General features: G+C 40.7%; 1 protein-coding gene across 9 annotated transcripts in view; it reads left to right on the top strand.

Moving 5' to 3' along the window:
• The first annotated feature begins 1062 nt into the window (after positions 1–1062).
• The window catches only part of NTNG1 (netrin G1), a 307304-nt gene continuing 287875 nt past the window's right edge, over positions 1063–20491 (top strand). For 8 of the 9 annotated variants that reach the window (XM_042465425.1, XM_042465423.1, XM_042465419.1 and 5 more), the window contains exons 1-2: positions 1063–1798; positions 9733–10443. In XM_042465425.1, coding sequence (XP_042321359.1) covers positions 10198–10443 — 246 coding nt within the window. In that variant the 5' untranslated portion in view covers positions 1063–1798; positions 9733–10197. Of the gene's footprint in view, positions 1799–6481; positions 6502–9732; positions 10444–20491 lie in introns of those variants that run through there. The other variant, XM_042465418.1, reaches the window with a different exon arrangement.

Raw genomic sequence — 20491 nt, 5'->3', positions numbered from 1 at the left:
TGACCATGGGCGAGTCACACACTCTCAGCCCCCCAAAAAACCAGTGACAGGTCAACCTTAGGGTTGCCATAGTGAATTGAAGGGGCACAAAAATAACCTCCATCCTCTCCCATTAGACCAGGAGGGTAAAAAATATCTTGACCTCCCTCAGCTGAAGGGATAATAAGTAGTAAAAGGGAGATACCTTGGTTGAGGGGGTTTCCAAGGCGGGAAAGCCATGTTTGTCAGCAAGACCAGTCTATCAGGCCTAATAACTGGCTGCCTGGTGGTCTCACATTTACTGAGTGGCCACAACTCCAAGCCATGAACCACTACTACCAAGCCCTGGTTTTGAGTGTCTGTGGCACTGACAGCCCAAAGAATGAGAGTCTCCAGGCCCCTTCAGAGGCAATTTGGGTTATTTTGGCGCCGCATTTTGAGGCAGGTGACCTCACTGCAAAGGAGAAGCAAAATGTAGGACATTCAAAGGAAAATGGAGGGCGTGACCACATAACAGCTAAAAAGCACTCATATAGAAATATAAAATCCATGCTTCTTAGTTATGCTTAAAATGGAGGACACTTGGGGATTCCTCCTGGACAGAAGGCTGAAATGGAGGACATGTCTTGGAAAATGCTCAGAATGGAGGCCACTCCTGGGCAGAAGAAGGCTGAGATGGAGGAGGTGACCACTCGAGGATCGTAAGTGGCTGAGATGGAGTCTCCAAGGGCCGGGACCCGGAGGAAGAGACGGAGGCAGCCAAGAGAGATGGAAGAAGTGGGAGGCTTTAGGACCGCGGGGAGGGCTGGGAGTCTGGAAGGTGGTCCTCCTGTATAAGGTTTGCTAGCAGCAGCAGCAGCAGCAGCTCTTGACTTGCCGGCAGTTGCGGGAGAGGAGGAGGAGGGCTGATTTCCAGAGGGACGTCGGAGCCGGTGGTGCCACCTCTTCCTCGTTGCGCCTTTGGCCGGGAAGTTTGCAGCCTGAGGAGAAGAGGCAGCACTGAAGGAGGAGAAGAAGAAGAGGAGGAAGGAAGAAGAAGAAGAAAGGGAGGGAGGGAGGAGAAGTGGGGAGGGGGCTGGGGGAGTCTTTCTCTCTCTGTGTGTCGTTCTGTCTTTCTTTTTCCCCGGCTGGACCTCTCCCTCCTCCGCCTGGCCCTGAGGAGGCTTCTGTGCCCAGGCAGCCCCACCTGCGAGGACCCCCTCCCTCTCCTTGATGCCCCTTCCCAGGCTCTGGCTCGGAGGAGGGGGGATACCATGAAAACTGGGGGGGTCCCGTGGCAACACCTCCACCGGCAACACCCCTCGCCCTTGGGGTCACCCACGCCGCAAGAACAGCAGCAGCAGCAGCAGCAGCCTCCCCAGCTCCACAGCCCCCCCCACCCAGCAGCCTCCCTCGGCCCCTGGCCGCCTCCAGCCTCGGCGGGCTCCGGGGGGCCTCCGGCCAGCGCCCTCCCGCCAAAAGTTGGACGCCGGGAAGTGAGGCCGAGGGGCGGGAGAAGGAACTACTGGGACCGTCTCCTCCGTCGGAGCAGGACCCGGGGGCTGAGGGCGGGGGGCTGGCCGGGAGGTGGCCCCGGCGAAGCTGGGCTTCTCTCTGAAGGGACAGCGCCCAAGACTCCGACCCCGGCGACGCCGCTGACACAACTTTGGGTCCCTGGCCTGGAGCCCTAAAAGTGGAGCCCCTTCCCGACTTTTCCCAAAGAGGAGAGAGGGGCATCATCCTCAGCTCTCCGGCCAAACAGCTCCCGAGGCTTCGAGGTGGCTGCCTTGGCTATTCCTAAACTACTAGTTCTTCTTCTTGGCCCCGAGGCGGAAGGATGGTGAGTAGTCCTCTCTCCGCTCTCTCTTTCGAGTTGATCAGGGCCAGGAGGGGACAAGTTTCCCACAACAACAACTGGGGGGATGAGGAGGAGGAGGATTTTGGAGAGCCCCATCGGAGAAACTTGGCATCCCAGGACCCGCTTCTTTAGGGAGGTTGGGACTTGGGCTGCATCCAGACTGGAGAAATAACCCGGTTTGGTACCGTTTTAAGTGTCTTGGCTCAAGGCTATGGAATTCTGGGAGTTGGAGTTTGTTGTGGGGCCCCACAACAAACTCCAACTCCCAGAATTCTATAGCCTTGAGCCACAGAGCGGGGCCAAACCGGGTTCTCTCTCCAGTCTGGACCTCCTCATTCCCCCAGGAAGGAAAGTGGGTCTTCCTTTCGGGGTTGGAAATGGGCAAAAGGGATGGACTGGTTGCGAAGTGGCGTGGCTTGACGAGGATCCCTCGAAACAGAACCAGAGAGCAAGGACTCGGGAGACGGATCCGCCACCCGCCTTATCTCGCCATCCTTTGCCATCGCCACTGTCCTCTTCGGAGACGGATCATCTTCCGAGATGATGGTGAATTTTTATTATCGTTAGGATTATTCTTATTACAGTACTGCATGTCTTGCTCTGCTTCTCTTCTCTCCCGCCTCCGCCCTCAATAACCAATTAAGAGGTTTTAGCCAGGGAGGGGAAAGGACTGGAGGAGACCGGACTTAAGATACAAATAGAGACTGCGCCCTCTAGCGTCCATCTCCAGACTGCCAGGGGCGGAAGGCGATTGCAACTTGCAGGCTCTACTTACCTTGGCCAGGAGGAGGAGGAGGAAGAAAGAGTGCCAGAGCCTTTTTTTCTTCCCCCTTCAAAGTCTTTGCTGTTATAGCAGCTGGGGTTTGACCTGGTATTATAACCCATATGGTCTGGAAGCCATGCTCTATGAGGAACGACGAAGGTTGCTGGGGATGTTTAGCCTGGAGAAGAGAAAGTTAAGAGGTGATATGACAGCCCTGTTTAAATACTTGGATGTCATATTGAGCTTGTTTTCAGCTGCTCCAGAGACTAGGACCGGAGCAATGGATGCAAGCTGCAGGAAAAGAGATTCACCTCAACATTAGGAGGATCTTCCTGGCAGTAAGGGCTGTTTGACTGGAACACACTCTTTCCTCGGAGTGTAGTGGAGTCTCCTTCCTTGGAGGTCTTTAAGATGGCTATCTGTCAGGGATGCTTTGATTGAGATTTCCTGCATGGCAGAATGGGGTTGGACTTGGATGGCCCTTGTGGTCTCTTCCAACTCTAGGATTCTATATATATGTATAATGGGGGAGTCAGGCACATTTTCTTCTAATAAGGCACTGAAGGAGCTGGAGAGGAGATGCACCCAACATCAACTCTGAACCAGCTGGTTCAATTCTGGTTCGTATGGAAACCTTCAGTCCTACAGAGATGGAGCTTCTGAGCAGCTTAGCATTTAAGTCGCTATGTGGAAAGACAAGAGAAACCCCACTTTGATTAACAGTAACAACAAAGCAAAAAGATTAGACTCAACTTTAGATCTTTCCCCCCCTAAATGTCAAATGTTAACTGGGGTGACAGGCTGTGAGAAAAGGCAACATGTTGGCCAAGTCTGAAAAACCTTGAGTGGAACTGAGCTGGAACTGCTACATAAAGGGTTCATTTCAAACCCAACTACATTTCCAATAGATTTATACATAGATCGATTTTTCTGCTGGTGGGTGTGGGTGGTATACTACAAACTATAAAAACAAAAGATTAGTGTTACCCTAGCTTTACCATTTCCTTCATTCAGCTCTGAAATAGGAGGTGGTTTCTCTCATTTGGTTGGAGATATTGGTGAAAAATGAATCCACTCTCACGCGCCCCAAATACTAAAAACATAAGATGATAAGTGAACCGTGAGGAAAAGTTGTAATCAATAGATACAGGTTTAAACTCTGTATAGATCTAGATCGTATTGCTGTAAAGGGGATGTTCTGGCCTTACACTGGCTTTACCGGACTCCCCATATTAATCTTTCATTCTTTCATTGTCAGCTGTCCATTTTCAAAATATATGAAAACAGGGAAATTGATAAAAATGCACTGCATATTTTTTTTGACAGACAACAGATATAATTTTGTTGGCTTATATTTGGGATATGTTTGAAAAGAGAAATTTGGTGTGTAATCCTGAACCCATTTCCCTGGGAGGAAACCTCCTTCAGCTTAGTTTCAGCTGAGTTTATATTTAGATATGTCTAAATATCTTTTTCATAGATGGTTTTCTAGAAATAAGTTGAAGGAAGCCATTTAAGGCCAGTGGTTCATAATAAGAGAGTGATATTCATTCCTTACCTAATAGTCACACCTTCATTTCACTCAGGAGTGCCATCAAATTCATGATGCAAGGTGCAGAAATGGTTTAACAAAAGCAAGCTAGGCATTTAACAGATAGAAAAATGGAAAGAAATGACACAGGGAATCATTTTCTGCAGCGATTTACTCATGAGTAAGGCTGTTACAATGTACCATCATGCAAAGGAATGCTGCCAGAGTTTGTGGTTCCTTTCCAACAACTTTCCTTGTTATGCAGTTTCCATAAATAGCTGAATGGCATCTTTCAAAATACCTTTGCAAAATAAATGAATGTCTATACAAGCTACTTAAAGAAAGAGACAGGCTCTTTCAATTGAAGTGGATTATCGTAGTAAGTGCGTCCAACAGTTACAAATAATATTGCTTTCAAACGAAAGCATGTGATTCATTTTTGCTCTCTTGAATTCTGATGATGTGGTATGAGTTGTAATGTTTTCCACATAAATGCTGCAGGAAAAAGAGGCATGAAACAGCCTGCTATGGCCTTAGTAGGCTTGCTTTCCATAATAAAACTTCATTGCCTTTCTTCCTCTTACTTCAGGTTAGAATTTCAATGTCCCTTGTATCTTCCTGAAGAGATGCTCTACACCTTTTCATAGGAAGAATTAAAAACAGTCGAATTTTTTTTACTGCCATTCTTAAAATACTTTGGTAGTTGCTACCAAAATCTTGTAGTTTCATTTCCTCTTCTCCAAAATGGATATTACTATCTTTTTGATATGAAGGCATAAAGTAAATACCCTATTATTCATATAGCCTTATTTCCGCTTGTTTAGCAACTGATTTAGCACTTATGTAAAGCAATAGGTTAGTTTTAAATGCAGACATTTCCCATATAGCAGGTTTCTGGCATGGTGGGGTACAGTGAAAAATTGGCATTTACCACTTCTGATCTACCTCCAAGGGAATAAAATACAAGGCCTATTATATATGTGCTCCTATGTAGTTGCAAAACAGACTGAATTTTTTAAAGCACTGAGCTGGTTTCAAATGTGGAGATTTGTATATTTTAGCACATCCAATTTCTAGAGTCATGGGCTGGGAGAAGTAGATTTGTTTTATTGTCACACGTTCTGGTTTGTCTTTAAGAACACAAAACTAAACTGTGAAGGGTTTCAAAAGAAAAATAATTTGTAGAGGATAGCATAAAATTTGTACGAGGACAACATAAAATATATTCTGAAATTGCTGATCAACAATCCATTTTTATGATGTCCATGTTCCTATTGTGTGTGTGTGTGGTGTGTGTGTGTGTGTTATATATATATATATTATATATATATATATATATATATATGGATGTGTGTTAAGCAAACATGTTAACAGACAAGGCAGAAGATGAAATTCTCTTGGAGTGCATGTGGCAGTATAACAAAAGACCTGGAAACCTAAGGACACAAAATGTGTAACTGGAACTTATTTCCAAGTAAATATATCCAAAATTTGCATTTGAGGCTTTATGTTTATGTTTTTATTTTTTCAGATTCAGGTCTGTAAGATGCAGTCCTCACCTGGAAAATTCTCCTGACAGAACATGGGTGACAGGATATATATATTTTTAAAAGAAAAAAATAATGAGAACATGGTTGTTCTGAATGTGGGAGGGAAGGGAAGAGCTATTCATAGTGATCAAACCCGTTACATGAAGCTGCGTTTGCCAGCAAATGCTAATCAGTGTTGGCAGTTGTCTTTTATCATAATTAATTAGAGCTAGGATACACTTTTGGGGTATCAGATTTGGTATGCATAATGAAGGCAGCGGGTGAGGCTGGACAGCCGTCAATGCATATACGTAAAAAGAAATCGCTTCTCATGAATATATTTATATGACTAGAGGGTTTGGGTATTTATTTAGTTAGTTTGTGATTTGTATTTTTGGAGTATACTAAATAACAGTCACAAGCAGTGCACGGATGGGAGGCTGTTTAGGTATAAGCTCTATGACCTGTGCTTTACAAATTGGGTTGAATTTTTCCAAGCTCTGTAAAGCAGCCCCAGCAAAACGTTGATCATTTCTCTCTCTCAATCTGTGTGTGTGAGTTTAGTTCTCTAGAGAGGGAATGCCTCCTGTTTTTTTGCTTTGTTTGTTTGTGGAGGATAGGGCTCATGTGGACAATTCAAGGCTCAAAATACCTTGGGAGTAATGAGCTACTCTTAACAAAGGACAGCTCTAGCATGCCATGTGCCACAGCTCTGTTGAATTTAGTTAGCATAATCCATTCCTTTCCCCCCAGCCCCAGCGGGTTGCAGTCACCTTTCCCTTCATCGGTGGAGGCATCAGTTTCTGCTTGTGAAATTCTGTGGATCAATTCAGGTTAACACAACAGATTGCATGATCAGATGGTAAGCAGAGGTTATAAAGTCAGAAGGAATTAAAAAAAAAACAGCTACATGTCTTTTATTAATACTTACTGTGTTGGATCAAATATCAATAGAAGAAAAATTATAGTGAGGCAAACCTACCTCCTATTTCTCTTATATTTCAAACCTCTTTAGACTGAAGATATTTAAGTTCAGAAAGTTTGTAATCATAGAAACACTCAGTTGGTGAGTGAATTTGACTTGAATGAAGCTGAAGTAACATTCAGTTCACTGGAAATCTCTTTAGATTTGAAGTAGTTATTTTCAAGGTCTTGGGTACATTTTAAAAGATTACTTCATTTTGTTCTTGGATAATTAAGATCTGGATTTCACAAGTGACTCTTCTTCCCCTCTCCTCCAAAGATATGTGGCTCACATGATGCCGTTACCAAAACCCCGTGACCCTTAGCATATGATCTCCAGTCAATATCATCCCCTGTGTCAATGAGAAATCATTAATAATGAGATACTGCCAACTAGCTAAGCTATGCTGCGTTAGCTCTTGCCAAAGCATGACATTTTTAATACATTAATAATATGTCTGAAATGTAATGGAAAACTATTAATCACATACTGGACAGGTGCCAGAAATTTAAGCTATAATTGGCCGCTTCTTGTCAAGCATGCCAGTCGCATGTTCTGGCATCTGTCTGATGCTTAAATCACCTGCATGATTGTCACAACTTTCCATTCTCAGCATACTGAACTCGATCAATGCGATAGTCTACAATTCTAGGTAATGACCACTATTATGGCTCTAACTTGCTTTAATGAGAATTCATTATACAGTTGAAATGGTACAGCCCAACAAATAGAGAGATAGCTGCCAGGGCTGCATTTAGTCTCTCACTCTTCTGCATTGTTCATTGCAGTTTGTTTCTGTTGATAACTTGCTGAAAAGAAAGAAAGCGGGAAAAGGGGGGGGAGAAAAGGAGATAATCTCCAGTTGTTTTAGGCATAGCCTGTTTAAATACATATTTGTTCAAGAGCAAGTTGTTCTACAAATAAAAGGCTTATTTTCTCTATCACATATTACAGCAACATTGCCATTTATTGATAAAGGCCACTCCTTCATCTCTGCCTTATGTACAGCTTTTTGGTTTAAGTGTAAATGTGATCTGTTTCTCAAATGATATTTCTAAGGTATTACTTCTTTAATTAGAATTCATGTCTAAATTACCATTTAAAAAATTATTTCACGTCTTCTTCAAAAATGTGCATTGGGGATGATCCATAGGAACCTGTAAAATGTTGATTTGGAATGAATCAAATACTATGGTAACATAATTGAATTAATGTATAAACTAATTTGGGGATGGTCAGAGAAGACAAATGATATAAAAAAGATCTTAGACAAATTTATGTAATTTAAAGGCAGTACAGATTTTGTTTAAAAATGTTTCTTTGTCTGGAACAAAGTTACAATTGAAGTCCTCATGTTGTGCAGCTGATTGCTAAAAGCAAATTCAACTAGCCAACATGGTTTCTTATACAGTGCATTGCATGTAACAGCTGTACGATAGCATTTTATAAAATGAATATAATAGGAAATTGCACTTGCATCCATAAGGCAATTATTGTAATTTGCTATGGAAACACAATTCAGCCATCTGTTGGCACTGCATAGTGTCTGTAGCTAAGTTCAGTTTCAAGACAGCTCCTTATTTGGATAGAAGGAACTTGTTTACAAAATTGCTTTGAAGACCAGGTTCTCTTTCCTTGAAAGTGGGTGTTTTGGAACTGTAATACTGATGAAATTGCTAAAATGATATATTCTTTTTAGATATGTAACATTGTGAAAATAATATAACTTTTTAGAAAGTTAAACTTTAAATGAGCAAAGTGAGGTAAGAAGGATTGTGAAGCAGCAGAACTGCTTCCGTGTGGATACTTACAAAGGTCAGTGGTATTAGATGCCAGTTTAACAAAAAGCTGATTGTTTAAATATGGATTTAGAGTTGTACTCTCCATCTTGCAGATGTTTTTTGGAAAGAATCAGTACCTTGTTCCCTTGATGTTTGATAAGCCAGCCATGTCACTCAGGTAAAATTACTAAAGCAAAAAAGACAGGTGTAAATGCTTTTTACTGTATTATTTCATTAGGGCCATAGCCTAGACCAGTTGTAGCCAGGCTCTGTAACCCAGGGGCCACAGTGTTCTCCCAACATTTGACTTGTGAATTAGAGAAATCAGATGTGCTCAGAAAATAGTAGGATCGGTAATTTTGCTGGCATGATCTACCTTTGAGTGAAAATCAAAATCCTGTAGAGTACTGGGAAATTTAAAAAAAAATGCTTAGGGGATACGTTGACCCCTTAGGCTGTCAGATAGCCATCTCTGTCATGTAAATAACTTGTAAATGTGGCAACACCCTGTGTAAAATTTATTTTTAATTTCCAGATGTGGCTTTTAAATAATTTAGAGTACAGTATTTTATGACCTGCTTCACTGAATGGAGATGGGATTTGAGAGGATGGTTTCCTTTATGGAAATTGATGACTAATAATAATAATAATAATAATAATAATAATAATAATAATAATAATATAGAAGGCATCTATAGAGGGGAATTATTATTATAAGCTGCAAATGAGCCAACTGTTATCTTTGTCATCAAACACAATTAAACAAAAGAAGCAGAGCTCTTCCAATACTAATGAGAAAAAATCCAAAGAGACAGAAGTGTGCTCATAATATCTCTCTTATTAAGCTAACAAAAGCTAAAATGTGTACTAGACATTTTGAGCTCTCTGAGGTCTTCTTTGCAAAAGATGAAAAGCACACAAGTTGTTGTTAGTCCTTTGTCATTGTAATAAAAGATCCACCACCTTTGGTGGGTTGGGGTTTCTATCCCTGATCTGATTATGAAATATGAGAATTGTTTTAAGTGCTGTTGCTTGCTCCTGGGTTTTGCCAAGATGAAAAGGATATTTTTGTGGGAAATAAAAAGGAGGGAGGGGAAAACCCAACAACTTGCAGAAAAAATTCTGTCTGTCTTTGTTAGAGAGGAGTCAAATCTTTTACGTCAAAACAATTTTGGCAATGAGTGATTCTGGTACTTTCTTCATTCCAGCAAAGCACCTCCAGTAAAGGTTATCCAGATTATTCCAATTTACCTTGTATTGTATCAAGCTTCTTGAAATGTCAACGTATCATATATTTTCAAATGCATTGATCCTGGACAATAACTCTTACTTTTATTGTTTCTAAAAGGGTGCTGGTGCCAGAAGGAAAAGATGATTGATGGCAGAGAGGCTATGGACACTCATCGTTTTGCTCCACCAACTGATTTATCACTTTATCCAGCCATCCCTCATGAGTTGAGTAAAGGGAGGATTGCTCAGGATTACTGACAACACCACTGAGGACTCGAAACATTGCTGAGTTATTGCCTGCTTTTGGATGTAGTTTACTTTTGTGCTAAAAAGTCCTGAAACACATTTGAAGGCAGCAGACATCCTTCTGATTGCTTTGAACGACATCTCTTCAGTATGCTAGGCTTCCACCAAAGTTTCCAACTTTAAATTAAAAACAAACAGCTGTCATTATCTTGCTCTTATCTGGTCTGGAACACGTATTACAATAAATCCAGCCTCCTCTGTACATATATGTATAATATAGACTGCACCTAGATATTGACCAGTTATAGCTATCAAGGCATCTGTCAAGGATTTAGATATGTATTTCTCAAGATTCTTGTCACTTCATGCCCTTTGGGTTACTGTCTCATCAGTGATACAACACTATCCTTCGGTGTGGGGACATTATGATGTGTGTAAGACTCAGATTTACACAGATGAAGGGAAGATTTGGGATTACACAGCCTGTCAGCCAGAAGCCATAGATATGATGCAATATGTGAAAGTAAATCTGGATCCGCCTAACATAACATGTGGAAATCCACCAGAGACTTTCTGCGGAATGGTAAGAACCACCATCCCTATGCTATATTATGACATAGAGGATAGTTTCCTCAGCAAGAAAAAGTGCATATCCCTACCTTCAGCTTGTGGATTCAAGTAAAAGATGCATGACATTGCATAGTGTAGATCTAAAAAGCTTCTGGCAGATAGGAAGCATCAGAGCTTTTTAAGCTGAAGAGTGGAATTAAGTAATCATTCAGCATTGTCTTTCTTTAGACCTGGTTGATATCAATGGCAAAACTTCCAACTGCTTTCTTTGAGTGGAGGCTATATTCTTTCACAAATAGAACATTTTGGGTAGACTCAGGCTCACCTCTTTATTTGGTTTACAGTGCAAATGAGATGGATAGATATAAGGATGTCCTTATATTCATATAAAAAGATTAACTTCTTTGAGACTGAGTGTCTTGGACAAATCCTCTGTCACCATAGGCTGCTTAGGAGTAAACCTTTGCAGAGTTGCTTTCAGGGTAACATTTCGTTTAATTTGTAAAGCCATTAATATGTGCTTCTGCAGATATTGTTCTTTTTTCTTGTCACTAAATGAACACAAAGTATATCTTGTTAAAGTTCAAGTATGGCAGATGTATTTCTCTGCTATGAAACGAATAATCTACTGCTGATGTATAGAAATGCACAAAAATGCTACCATACCTTATACATGAGACTTATGAGTTGACATTCCAAGAAGTGATTTAGTGTTGGAGTCTAAGTCAAAAATTTTGACAACAGTAATGCTTTAAAGACTCGGATGCCAGCAGATAAAGTGAAGGGGGGGGGGGGGGGGCGGCGTTCATGTTGATTTTCTATTAAATCTAGCAGTTTCTAAACATATTTCACAATTTAGGAGCACTGAACATGATAGCTGTGGTTTAGTATTTGCCATATTTATGCAAATGAATATTTATTCTGATAAAAACATGCACCTGTGGTATTCAGATTAGTCACAATGCTTGATCTTATGTGGTTGTAATGTAAACTTTGGTGGTGTATGTAGAACCTTAGGACAAAATTAGGGGAAAGAAGCAGAATATAAAAAGACATGTTTCCAAACACTGAATGCTGTCATGTTCAGCTTTCTTGATTATTGCAATGTTTGCCTGTTTGCTGTATGTGTGGATTCTGTCTCAACCTGTGCACATATGCTGACAGTAGAGTTGCTCACTTAAGGTGCAAGCACTGTTGATATGAGTAAGAACTGTGCAAAAGTGCAGCTTTCCTTCACTGCATTTGGACTTGGGCATGGGAACTTCCTAGTAGATACCATACTTTTAAAAGGACACGGGATGATCTGATACACTGTGTATAGATCATAGCATAAAGGGACTTTTACAAAGAATGTTCCACCTGTTAAAAAGCTGAGATATCTGAAGGAGGCCCATTTCAGTGATGGAACCCATACTTTGCAAACACAAAAGTCCTAGGTTCTATCCTGGGTATCTTGGGATCACTTGGCAACTGACTGGACGGACCATTGTCAGGTCATCTTTTGTGAGGTGGAGGCTTCAAAAAGCCAAAATGTATTTTAGTAACCCATTTCATAAGAATGAACTGGAACATAATAGATAATGTACTGAGATAACACAACTCTTTGATTCTCACAGTTGCTCTAGAGTGTGCAGGTTGTGCAACCTTTGGCCTTTGCTTGAGTACTCTTTTCTGTGCAAAAAGTTTAAAAGTATGAGATATGGCTCAGACAGAACCAAGGGAGGGGATGATCACAGTCATTTAAATATATAGACTATTTAATATACAAGATGCATAAGAATATTAAATAAATGATCTGACAGCCTCATGTTTGGCTGTGTCTCTTCATTTTCTGTAGTTGCCCCCTATTTCAGTTCAAATAGATTTCTCAAGGGCTTCGGAATGAGTATAGGGTACTGGCTTGCTGAGGACTGAGATTAGTATGGGACTTGCATACCATCCATCCATCCATCCATCCATCCATCCATCCATCCATTATTATTATTATTATTATTATTATTATTATTATTATTAAGCTTTATTTAATTTACACAGCGCTGTACATACAAACTTATTAATAAGACGGTTCCCTGCCCTCAGGCCATCCATCCCCAATTGATTCTGCAGAGTTCAATAGCCAGAGGTTTATTGGGCTGAGTTGGCTACCCATTCCACCAATGAAAATCCAGGAAACAACTGGTTTAAACCTATGGTAAATGTTTATGCAGTCTGAGAGGTACATGTAGGCCTGCATGGTAGATTATCAACTAGCAGCATGACTGGATAACATTTATGTCTGTTTGCTTTTTCAGAAGACAGGCAAACCTTCCCCGCCCCAGCACCAAAAAAAAAGTGTCTGAGTGTATAACCATTCAAGTCCCTTTCAAGTAGAACTGCAGAGAAACTAACAAACATCTAGGGGTAGCCATTTGGCCATATAGCAAATCCTACAACATCCAAACAATGCAGAGAAACTGACAAGTTTATTTGACTCAAACTTTTATGAACTGCCTTCTGCTTTATCAGATGCACAGTCAGAAAGAAATACAAATCAACACAACTCTAAAAGTGCATAACCAAAGTACAGAGCCTGTCTGATTTGATGCCTTGTGTGCTAAAATGTTCAAGGAATACAATTTCTTGTCTACGGTTCTGTTAGAAAACTTGAATGTGTGATGGAAGCTAGAGATCCAAAAAAGATGTGATGTTCTGGGGTCTATGTGAGTGTGAGAAAAGTTTGCTTGAGAGGAGGGTCATCCATTTCTCCTTGCCTTTTTAGAATGATGAAAGAAATGATGCTGAAGATAGTAGGGGGCTGAATATAACAATATAACAGTTTTGTGGTTCTCAGCCCCTTCAAAACCATGTTGCAAAGATTCAGTAGCCACAGTGGATTATGACCCTTAACAGATTCAAGATTTGTTTTGCTGGGAATGTTCCCTGAGAGCTGCCAAAGTTGCTTAGCACTTGTTTAAGATAAGATAATTGTATACTGCCACCTGGACACCTGCCAGAATGATTTCTAAGTACACTTGGGACTTGGAAAGGAACTTCACAGAATAGAGTGCATCTTCAGGTCTGGAAGAGATATTAAAATGCTCAGTGAAATCCTGAGAGTGGCAGAAGTATTTAATACATACATGTAAAATGGCCACAGATGTATAAACAATATGATCATTGTATGTTGAATATCTATTGGGAATAAAATGGGGTCATCTTTGCTGGGAGGTAAGAATAGCATTTTGTTACAGATCTTACATATCTATACTGTATTATTCTTGCAGCATAACGATGGTGTAGATTGCCACAGGAGAACCAGCACCGTATAGAGGTCTGAGCATTGGACTATGATTGGAGACCAGAGTTCAATCCCTGTTCAGCCATGGAAACTTTTTGGGTGGTCTTGGGCAAGTAACATTCTCTAAGCCTCAGAGGAAGGCCATGGCAAACCCCCTCTGAACAAAGTTGCCAAGAAAACTCCATGTTCGGTTCACATTAGAGTCACCATAAGTTGGAAATAACTTGAAGGCACACAACAGTGTAGATTGCCACAGGTTTTGGTTGGTGAAACTTACAAAGAAGAGAAAGAAGAGTACTCTGAGAAGAAAACTCTGGGCAAGAAAAGACCAAAGTTCTTCTGCTCACGGTTATTTAGGCAACCCAACCTTGTGCACACATGCTTCAGTGAAGTCACACACACAGGCTTTTTTTACTCTTATGTGATCACATGGATGTTTTTTATTCAGGCTTTTAATAAATGTCCATGTGAGCACACATGACCTCAGTAATTTATAAGGCTGATGTGGGTATCTGTGGCAGGTCTGGGTTTTTTTACACCTTGAACCCTCTGGGTACCTCATGGACAGCTGAAATGCCAAAACCAAAACAGAACTGAAAGTGGCCTTATGTTTTCTTTTGTTATGAGGATGGCAGCACTGTGCCTATCTGCAAAAGGTAAAAAACATCCAGAAGAGGCAATGCACTTTAATTCTTTGGGGCTGAAAAGGGGTGATTCAGGGACACTAGAGTAATAAAAGGTCATCAGAACAGCTCCAAGGAAGGCATGTTTAGTCCCAGGGCTGCTCTTTACCACCTACATTGTAAAGGCAGGCTAAAATACAAAGATAAGCTATTCATGCATAGGGGCTTGGGAAAACAAGCAAAACAGAAGGTGCCATTTCACAAGCAAGATCAAATCCTCATTCCCAAGCCAAATTTGGATGGGAAGACTCTCATCAGCATCTCTACTTGTAGGGTGCTGCAACTGTTATTTATTACTACTTATTAAAAGTATGTATTGTCACTTTCTTTCCACCAGAGCTTCCAAAGCAATGTATCATTTTATTCAAATATATAACATATTTGCAAACAGTTTAGAACAATGCTAAAAGCCAGTTTTAAAAACCAGTAAGTCATAAAGAATAATCTGCATGTGAGAGCACAGCAAGGAGGAAACCACTCTCCCTTCCCTTGTAAAGGGGAGTTCCACAGTCTAGGCGATGCTATAAAGGAAGCCCTGTCTCTTGTATTCACCAACCTAATTTAGCTACAAAACACACTGAAGAAATAATCCAGTGTGAGAGCGCTTTAACTGCCCTGGCTCAGTGCTAGGGAATCTTGAGAATTATAGTTTATTGTGGCACCAGAGCTTTCTGAGAGAGAAGGCTCAATGTCTCACAAAACTACAGTTTACAGAATTCCCTAGCATTGAGCCAGGGCAGTTAAAGTGGTCTTGGATTATTCCTGCAGTGTGTTTTCGACCAGACTGATGGGTCATGCAATGGAGAGCCTGTGCTGAAGGTAACAGATTTTGGATAGGTTCATACCCAAGGAGGCAGACGTTCAGCTATTTACTGTTTCATAGACTTATCTGAATATCTGTGCACCTTTCATGCATTGTTTGTTTGTTTTCAGAGCACTATGTGACTAGGTAGAGCAATGGAGAAAGGACTGTGAGGGTTAAGAATACAAACAGGGTGGCAGAAAAAGTAGAATGGCTACTTACAAGTTGCTAGAGCTTACTTGTAATTCACAATAAACAGCTGGGGTTTGAAAGCTGAAAGAGTGACAAACGCATGAGAAGGTTGGATGTTAGGACTTAAGCAGGGCTAGCTGTCACAGTGCAGTGAAATGTCTGAATGACTTAGAAGTGGTAATATTATCCTGAAATTATCTGTAACCAATTTTTACCACTCCTGGAGAGGTTATGTAGAAGGCTTGAAGGAGCCTACCAGTGGAGGAAGTCGGGTACATTTGTACAGTTTACAGAGCAGCTGTGCTGATGGCAGCTGAAAAGTGAGCTTTTGAGTGCCACTATGGATTTCATCACCAATCAAAAGTAAATTAAGAAACAAAGATTATTAAAATGTCTTTTGTGCATGTAATTTTGGCATAATGTTATGAGTTGGACTTTAAACGCTGTCCTTAGAGATTTTCAGCATCATCAGTATAGCGTGCCTTTCATTACAAGGAGGCTTGCATTGCTAAAATATCAGGGAAGTAAAGGGCTCTCTGGTGTAGTTAGCAATACCATGATTATGTTTCCTGAAATAATTAAACCATTGGATTCCATTCATTAGACTAGTGTGTAAACAAAATACAAAATGAAAATACAGATTCATGTGGAAATTGTTCTAATAGCATATGCACAGATAGTTCAGGACAACGAATCAATATAGTAGTGCAGCAGCGATATTGAAAACAAATCTCTTTTAGAATGTTGCTAGCTTGTAATTTATTATAAAGGGGAGCATAACCTGTTCAGATTGTATGCCTGTCATTTTCCCTATGAACTCTCTTAGGAATATGGACTTGGTTTTCCTCCCTCCCCTCTCCCTTCTTTTTCTCGTCCTTCTTTCCAAAAACTGATCGTAGTGAATAGCTTTTTGTGTTTTTATGAAGTAGGGTTCTGGGATCTCTAAACGTTGTATTAACTTTGTTTGTGGCTGGTTTTTAATGACAATTGTTTGTGTCCTCCCCCCCCCCCCCCAGCTTGGGTTATATTTTGATGTTTCTGATTGTTAACAGTTTTATGAAGCTACCTTGAGTATTTGGGAAAGAGTGTAAATATAAATAAAATTACACTTTTAGTAGGATGTGTTCCCTCACTTGGCACATGCTTCCCACTATGCATAGGATGTAAATGTGATATCAGTAGCTACAAATAAAACTAATTAACATGATGTTTCATTTTTACAAGGAAATATTAGGTTAGTCTAGTACACAAAGAAGCTATTTTAAAGCATTTACCGGTGTATATGTAATACATGAAAAGGTCAACAAGAATTAACTCTACATTGTTGACCCCAGAGGGCAAACTGGCCATTCCTCCTAATTGATATGTAACCAATATCAGTTTCAGAGTGTCTGCTACTTTATTCATATACTTTCTCTAGTGCACAGACATGGAGGATTGGTGAAGACTGGGCATAAACCAACATTTTCCTTGGATCCTTGATGGTGCAGTGGTTAAATGCCAGTACTGCAGCCACAAGGTTGTGCGTTCAATCCCAGGGCTGCAAGATTCACTCAGCCTTCCATCCTTTTGCTGGTTGGTAAAATGAGTACCCAGCTTGTTGGGGCCAATTAGCTTACACATTATGGACTTCTTAGAGACTACTTCGTTCATATGAAGTGGTATAGAAATGTAAATGCTATTGCTCCATTGGCGGAACTCTTTAATCATAGAAGACAACCATCTGGAGGCTGATGCTGATCCTGGTGAGGGAACAAGATTGTCATGTCAATATCAGTTACGTAAATAAGGCATCGGGCAAATATAATCCACCTCCATTCTGAGGCTGCTTCTTTCCCCCCTGTGTTCAAGAGCAACTAGAAGAAGCCCAAGTGGGGTCAATGCAAGCACAATGCAGCACGTAATAGGTAAAGAAGTAGGACAGGGATTCCCAGCTACTTTAGATGAATTCAACAGAGCCAGATGAACTATATCCAAGGGTGTTAAAAGAACTGGCAGAAGTAATCTCAGAGCCACTGACATATCTTTGAGAACTCCTGGAAAACAGAAGTCCTAGAAGTAGGACAAATGTCCCCATCTTGAAAAGCGGGGGTGGGGGGGGGTGGGGGGAGGACACAAACAATTACTATCTACTCAGCCTGACATCAATGCCAGGAAAGATTCTAGAGCAAATCATGAAACAACCTGTAAGCACTTAGAAAGGAATGCCATGATCACTAAAAGTAAAAAGAAAAGGGTCCTCAATAATAATTCATGCCAGATTCTTTATTAAATAGAGTTTAGATTTTTAAAATAAATTTTAAATAGAGGTGTTTTTTTTAAAAAAAAGCTTATGTTTTTAAATAAACTTGGTAGATGAAGGAAATGCTGTGAAAGTAGTATATCTTGATTTCAGTAAAACCTTTGACAAGTTCCCTCATTATATTCTTGCAAAAAAGTTAGTAAAATGTAGGTTAGACAGTGTTGTTAGAGGATGTGACTAGTGGGGTGCCACAGGGACTTGGATAATGGAATAGAGGGCATGCTTATCAAATTTGAAGATGATACCAAATTAGGAGGGCTAGCTCTCCTAGGGCAGGGATTCCCAACCTGTGCTCTAAAGAGTCCTTAGTGCTCCATGTGCACTTCCCAGGTACTCCGCAGCTGCTCCAAGAAAATGAAAGAAAGAAAAATTGAATGAAATTAAAGAATAAGAACATAAACACCATTAACTTGTAAGACATAGGGTAGACCTCTTAGGAGCTCTGCCACAGAAGTAAGGGCTCTCCATGTCAAAAAGGTTGGGAACCCCCGCTGTAGAGTATGATCAGAATTCAAAATGATCCAGCCCAAATAGGCTGGGCCAAGACTAACAAAATGAATTCTGACAGGGTGTGAAATGAAAAGTACAACACTTACACAGAAAAAATGAAATGCTCACCTATAGGATATGTGTCATCTGGCTTGAAAAGAGTACATGAATGTAGTAGTCTTAGGAGACCACAACAGTGTGATGCAGCAGCTAGAAAAGCCAATGCAATTCTAGGCTGCATCTATAGGAATATAGCGTATAGAATGAGGAAAGTAATAATACCAGTCTTTTCTGTTTTGGTCAGACCTTACCTGGGCCTGAAACAGATGGGCCAAAAAACATGGTCCACCCTGCCCCAATCTAAGCTGCCACCAAGGTTTTGAACTGGGCAGACATAAGGAGCAGTATTTTAGCGTTCGTTTTTGGCCTGGTTCTTTGGCAAAGAGATGGATCTGGCACAATTTCCCTCAGTGTTCCAGACGTGCATCATCTAAACACTACACCCCAACTGCAGCTGTAAACTGGTTTTTAGCCTGCCTGTTTCAGGCCCTGGAATATTGTGTACACTTCTAGGCACCCCAATTCAAGAATGATATTGACAAGCTGGAGCATGTCCAGAGGAGGGCAACCAAGATGATGAAAGGTCTGAAACTATGCCCTATGGAGAATACTTTAGGGAGCTGGGTATGTTTAACTTGGGATCAGAAGGTTAAGAGGTTTCATGATAGCCATGTTTAGATATTTGAAAGGATATCATATTGAAGATGAAACATGCTTGTTTTCTGCTACTCCAGAGAATAGGACATGGAGCAATGGATTCAAATTACAGGAAAATAGAGTCGACCTACACATTAGAAAGAACTTCCTAACAATAAAAGCAGTTGGAAAATTAGGTGCACTGCCTCAGGTATGACAGAGTCTCTTTCTCTGGAAGTTTTTAAACAGAAGCTGGATGGCCATCTGTTGAGAGTGCTTAGATTGTGTATTCCTGCATGGCAGGCGGTCGGACTGGATGGCCTTTGGGGTCTCTTCCAACTCTATGTGACAGAATGTCAGGGTAGTGATGTCTTCTTGCATGGCTGGGAGGTTGACTGGATGGCCCTTGTGGTCCCTTTCAGCTCTATGATTCTGCATAAGAAGGTGTTCCTTCGTAAGGAGTGACCATACAGCAACAAAATTTACTTACTGTATATACTCATGTATAAGTCTAGAAATTTTAGTCAAAAAATTGACTCCAAAAACTTTTGTCGACTTATCCATGAGTCAATGTAAGTACTGTACTGTACTTTAATGCTTATTTAAAAAGGAACCATTCCCTGGTGAAAGGCAAGAGTATCATCTGTTCTAGAAGCACTCACACCCCCTTTATATTCTCTCATCCATGAAACCTTTAGTATGAGCACAAACAGTTATGCCTGCTGGAATTTTCTATGTTTTCTAGCACTGTTTTCCTTTGCTTCATCCTTTGCATCCTTTGTTAAACAGCCTTAAGTTTTAGTCTCGACTTATCTATGAGTCATATCAAAATCCATAATTTTGGCTCCAAAATCTGCCCATAACTTATACATGAGGTCGACTTATAGTCGAGTATATACAGTATCTGCATTTTAAGGTCATCTTTGGAAGGATGTGTGTATGTGCAATTTTGTATTTCAGGCTCTTTCAGACTGCCCTTGGATGTAACAGTACATGTGTTATCTCATGTGATGTATGGTAGAATGTGTGCTGGAAAGAAGGAATGCATATCATTTTTTCCATGCAGGTGGAAGTGCTGTCCAATGAGTTTATCAACATACCTGCGACAGATAATCCATCTGCATAATTTGCATTTATAATTTGAGGGACTGGAAGCAATGAATGAGCAAAGGGCTAGGAGTGACTAAGGTTATTTCTTCACTTAAGGAATTAGTCCAATTCTTTTCTTTAAAAAGAAGCAATTTTGTAAAACACTTTCAGTTTTTTTGTACTCTTGCTAAAATACTGAATGCATTTATCAATAATAAAAAGGAGAATGTGTTTCTGTTAATTCCCACCAGAAACCTAAAGTGGGTGACATCCACCCACTTGAAACTTGCCATGGATACTATGTGATGTGCACCTTTGGGTTATTTACTTTTTAAAATGAATTCATTAATTTTAGCCAATTAAAATTGGCCTGTAGCCAGCACTATCATTTTAAGCCAGTAGGGGTCAGACCTTCCCTAACCTTCCCTCTGTGCATGACTTATGGTGACCCCATGAATTTCATAGGGTTTTCTTAGGCAAAGGAATACTGAGAGATGGTTTTGCCATTTCCTTCCTCTGAAATATAGCCTA

This window comes from Sceloporus undulatus, chromosome 4, assembly GCF_019175285.1.
Source record: "Sceloporus undulatus isolate JIND9_A2432 ecotype Alabama chromosome 4, SceUnd_v1.1, whole genome shotgun sequence".
NCBI lineage: Eukaryota > Metazoa > Chordata > Lepidosauria > Squamata > Phrynosomatidae > Sceloporus > Sceloporus undulatus.
This window is presented reverse-complemented; position numbering and strand designations above follow the sequence as displayed.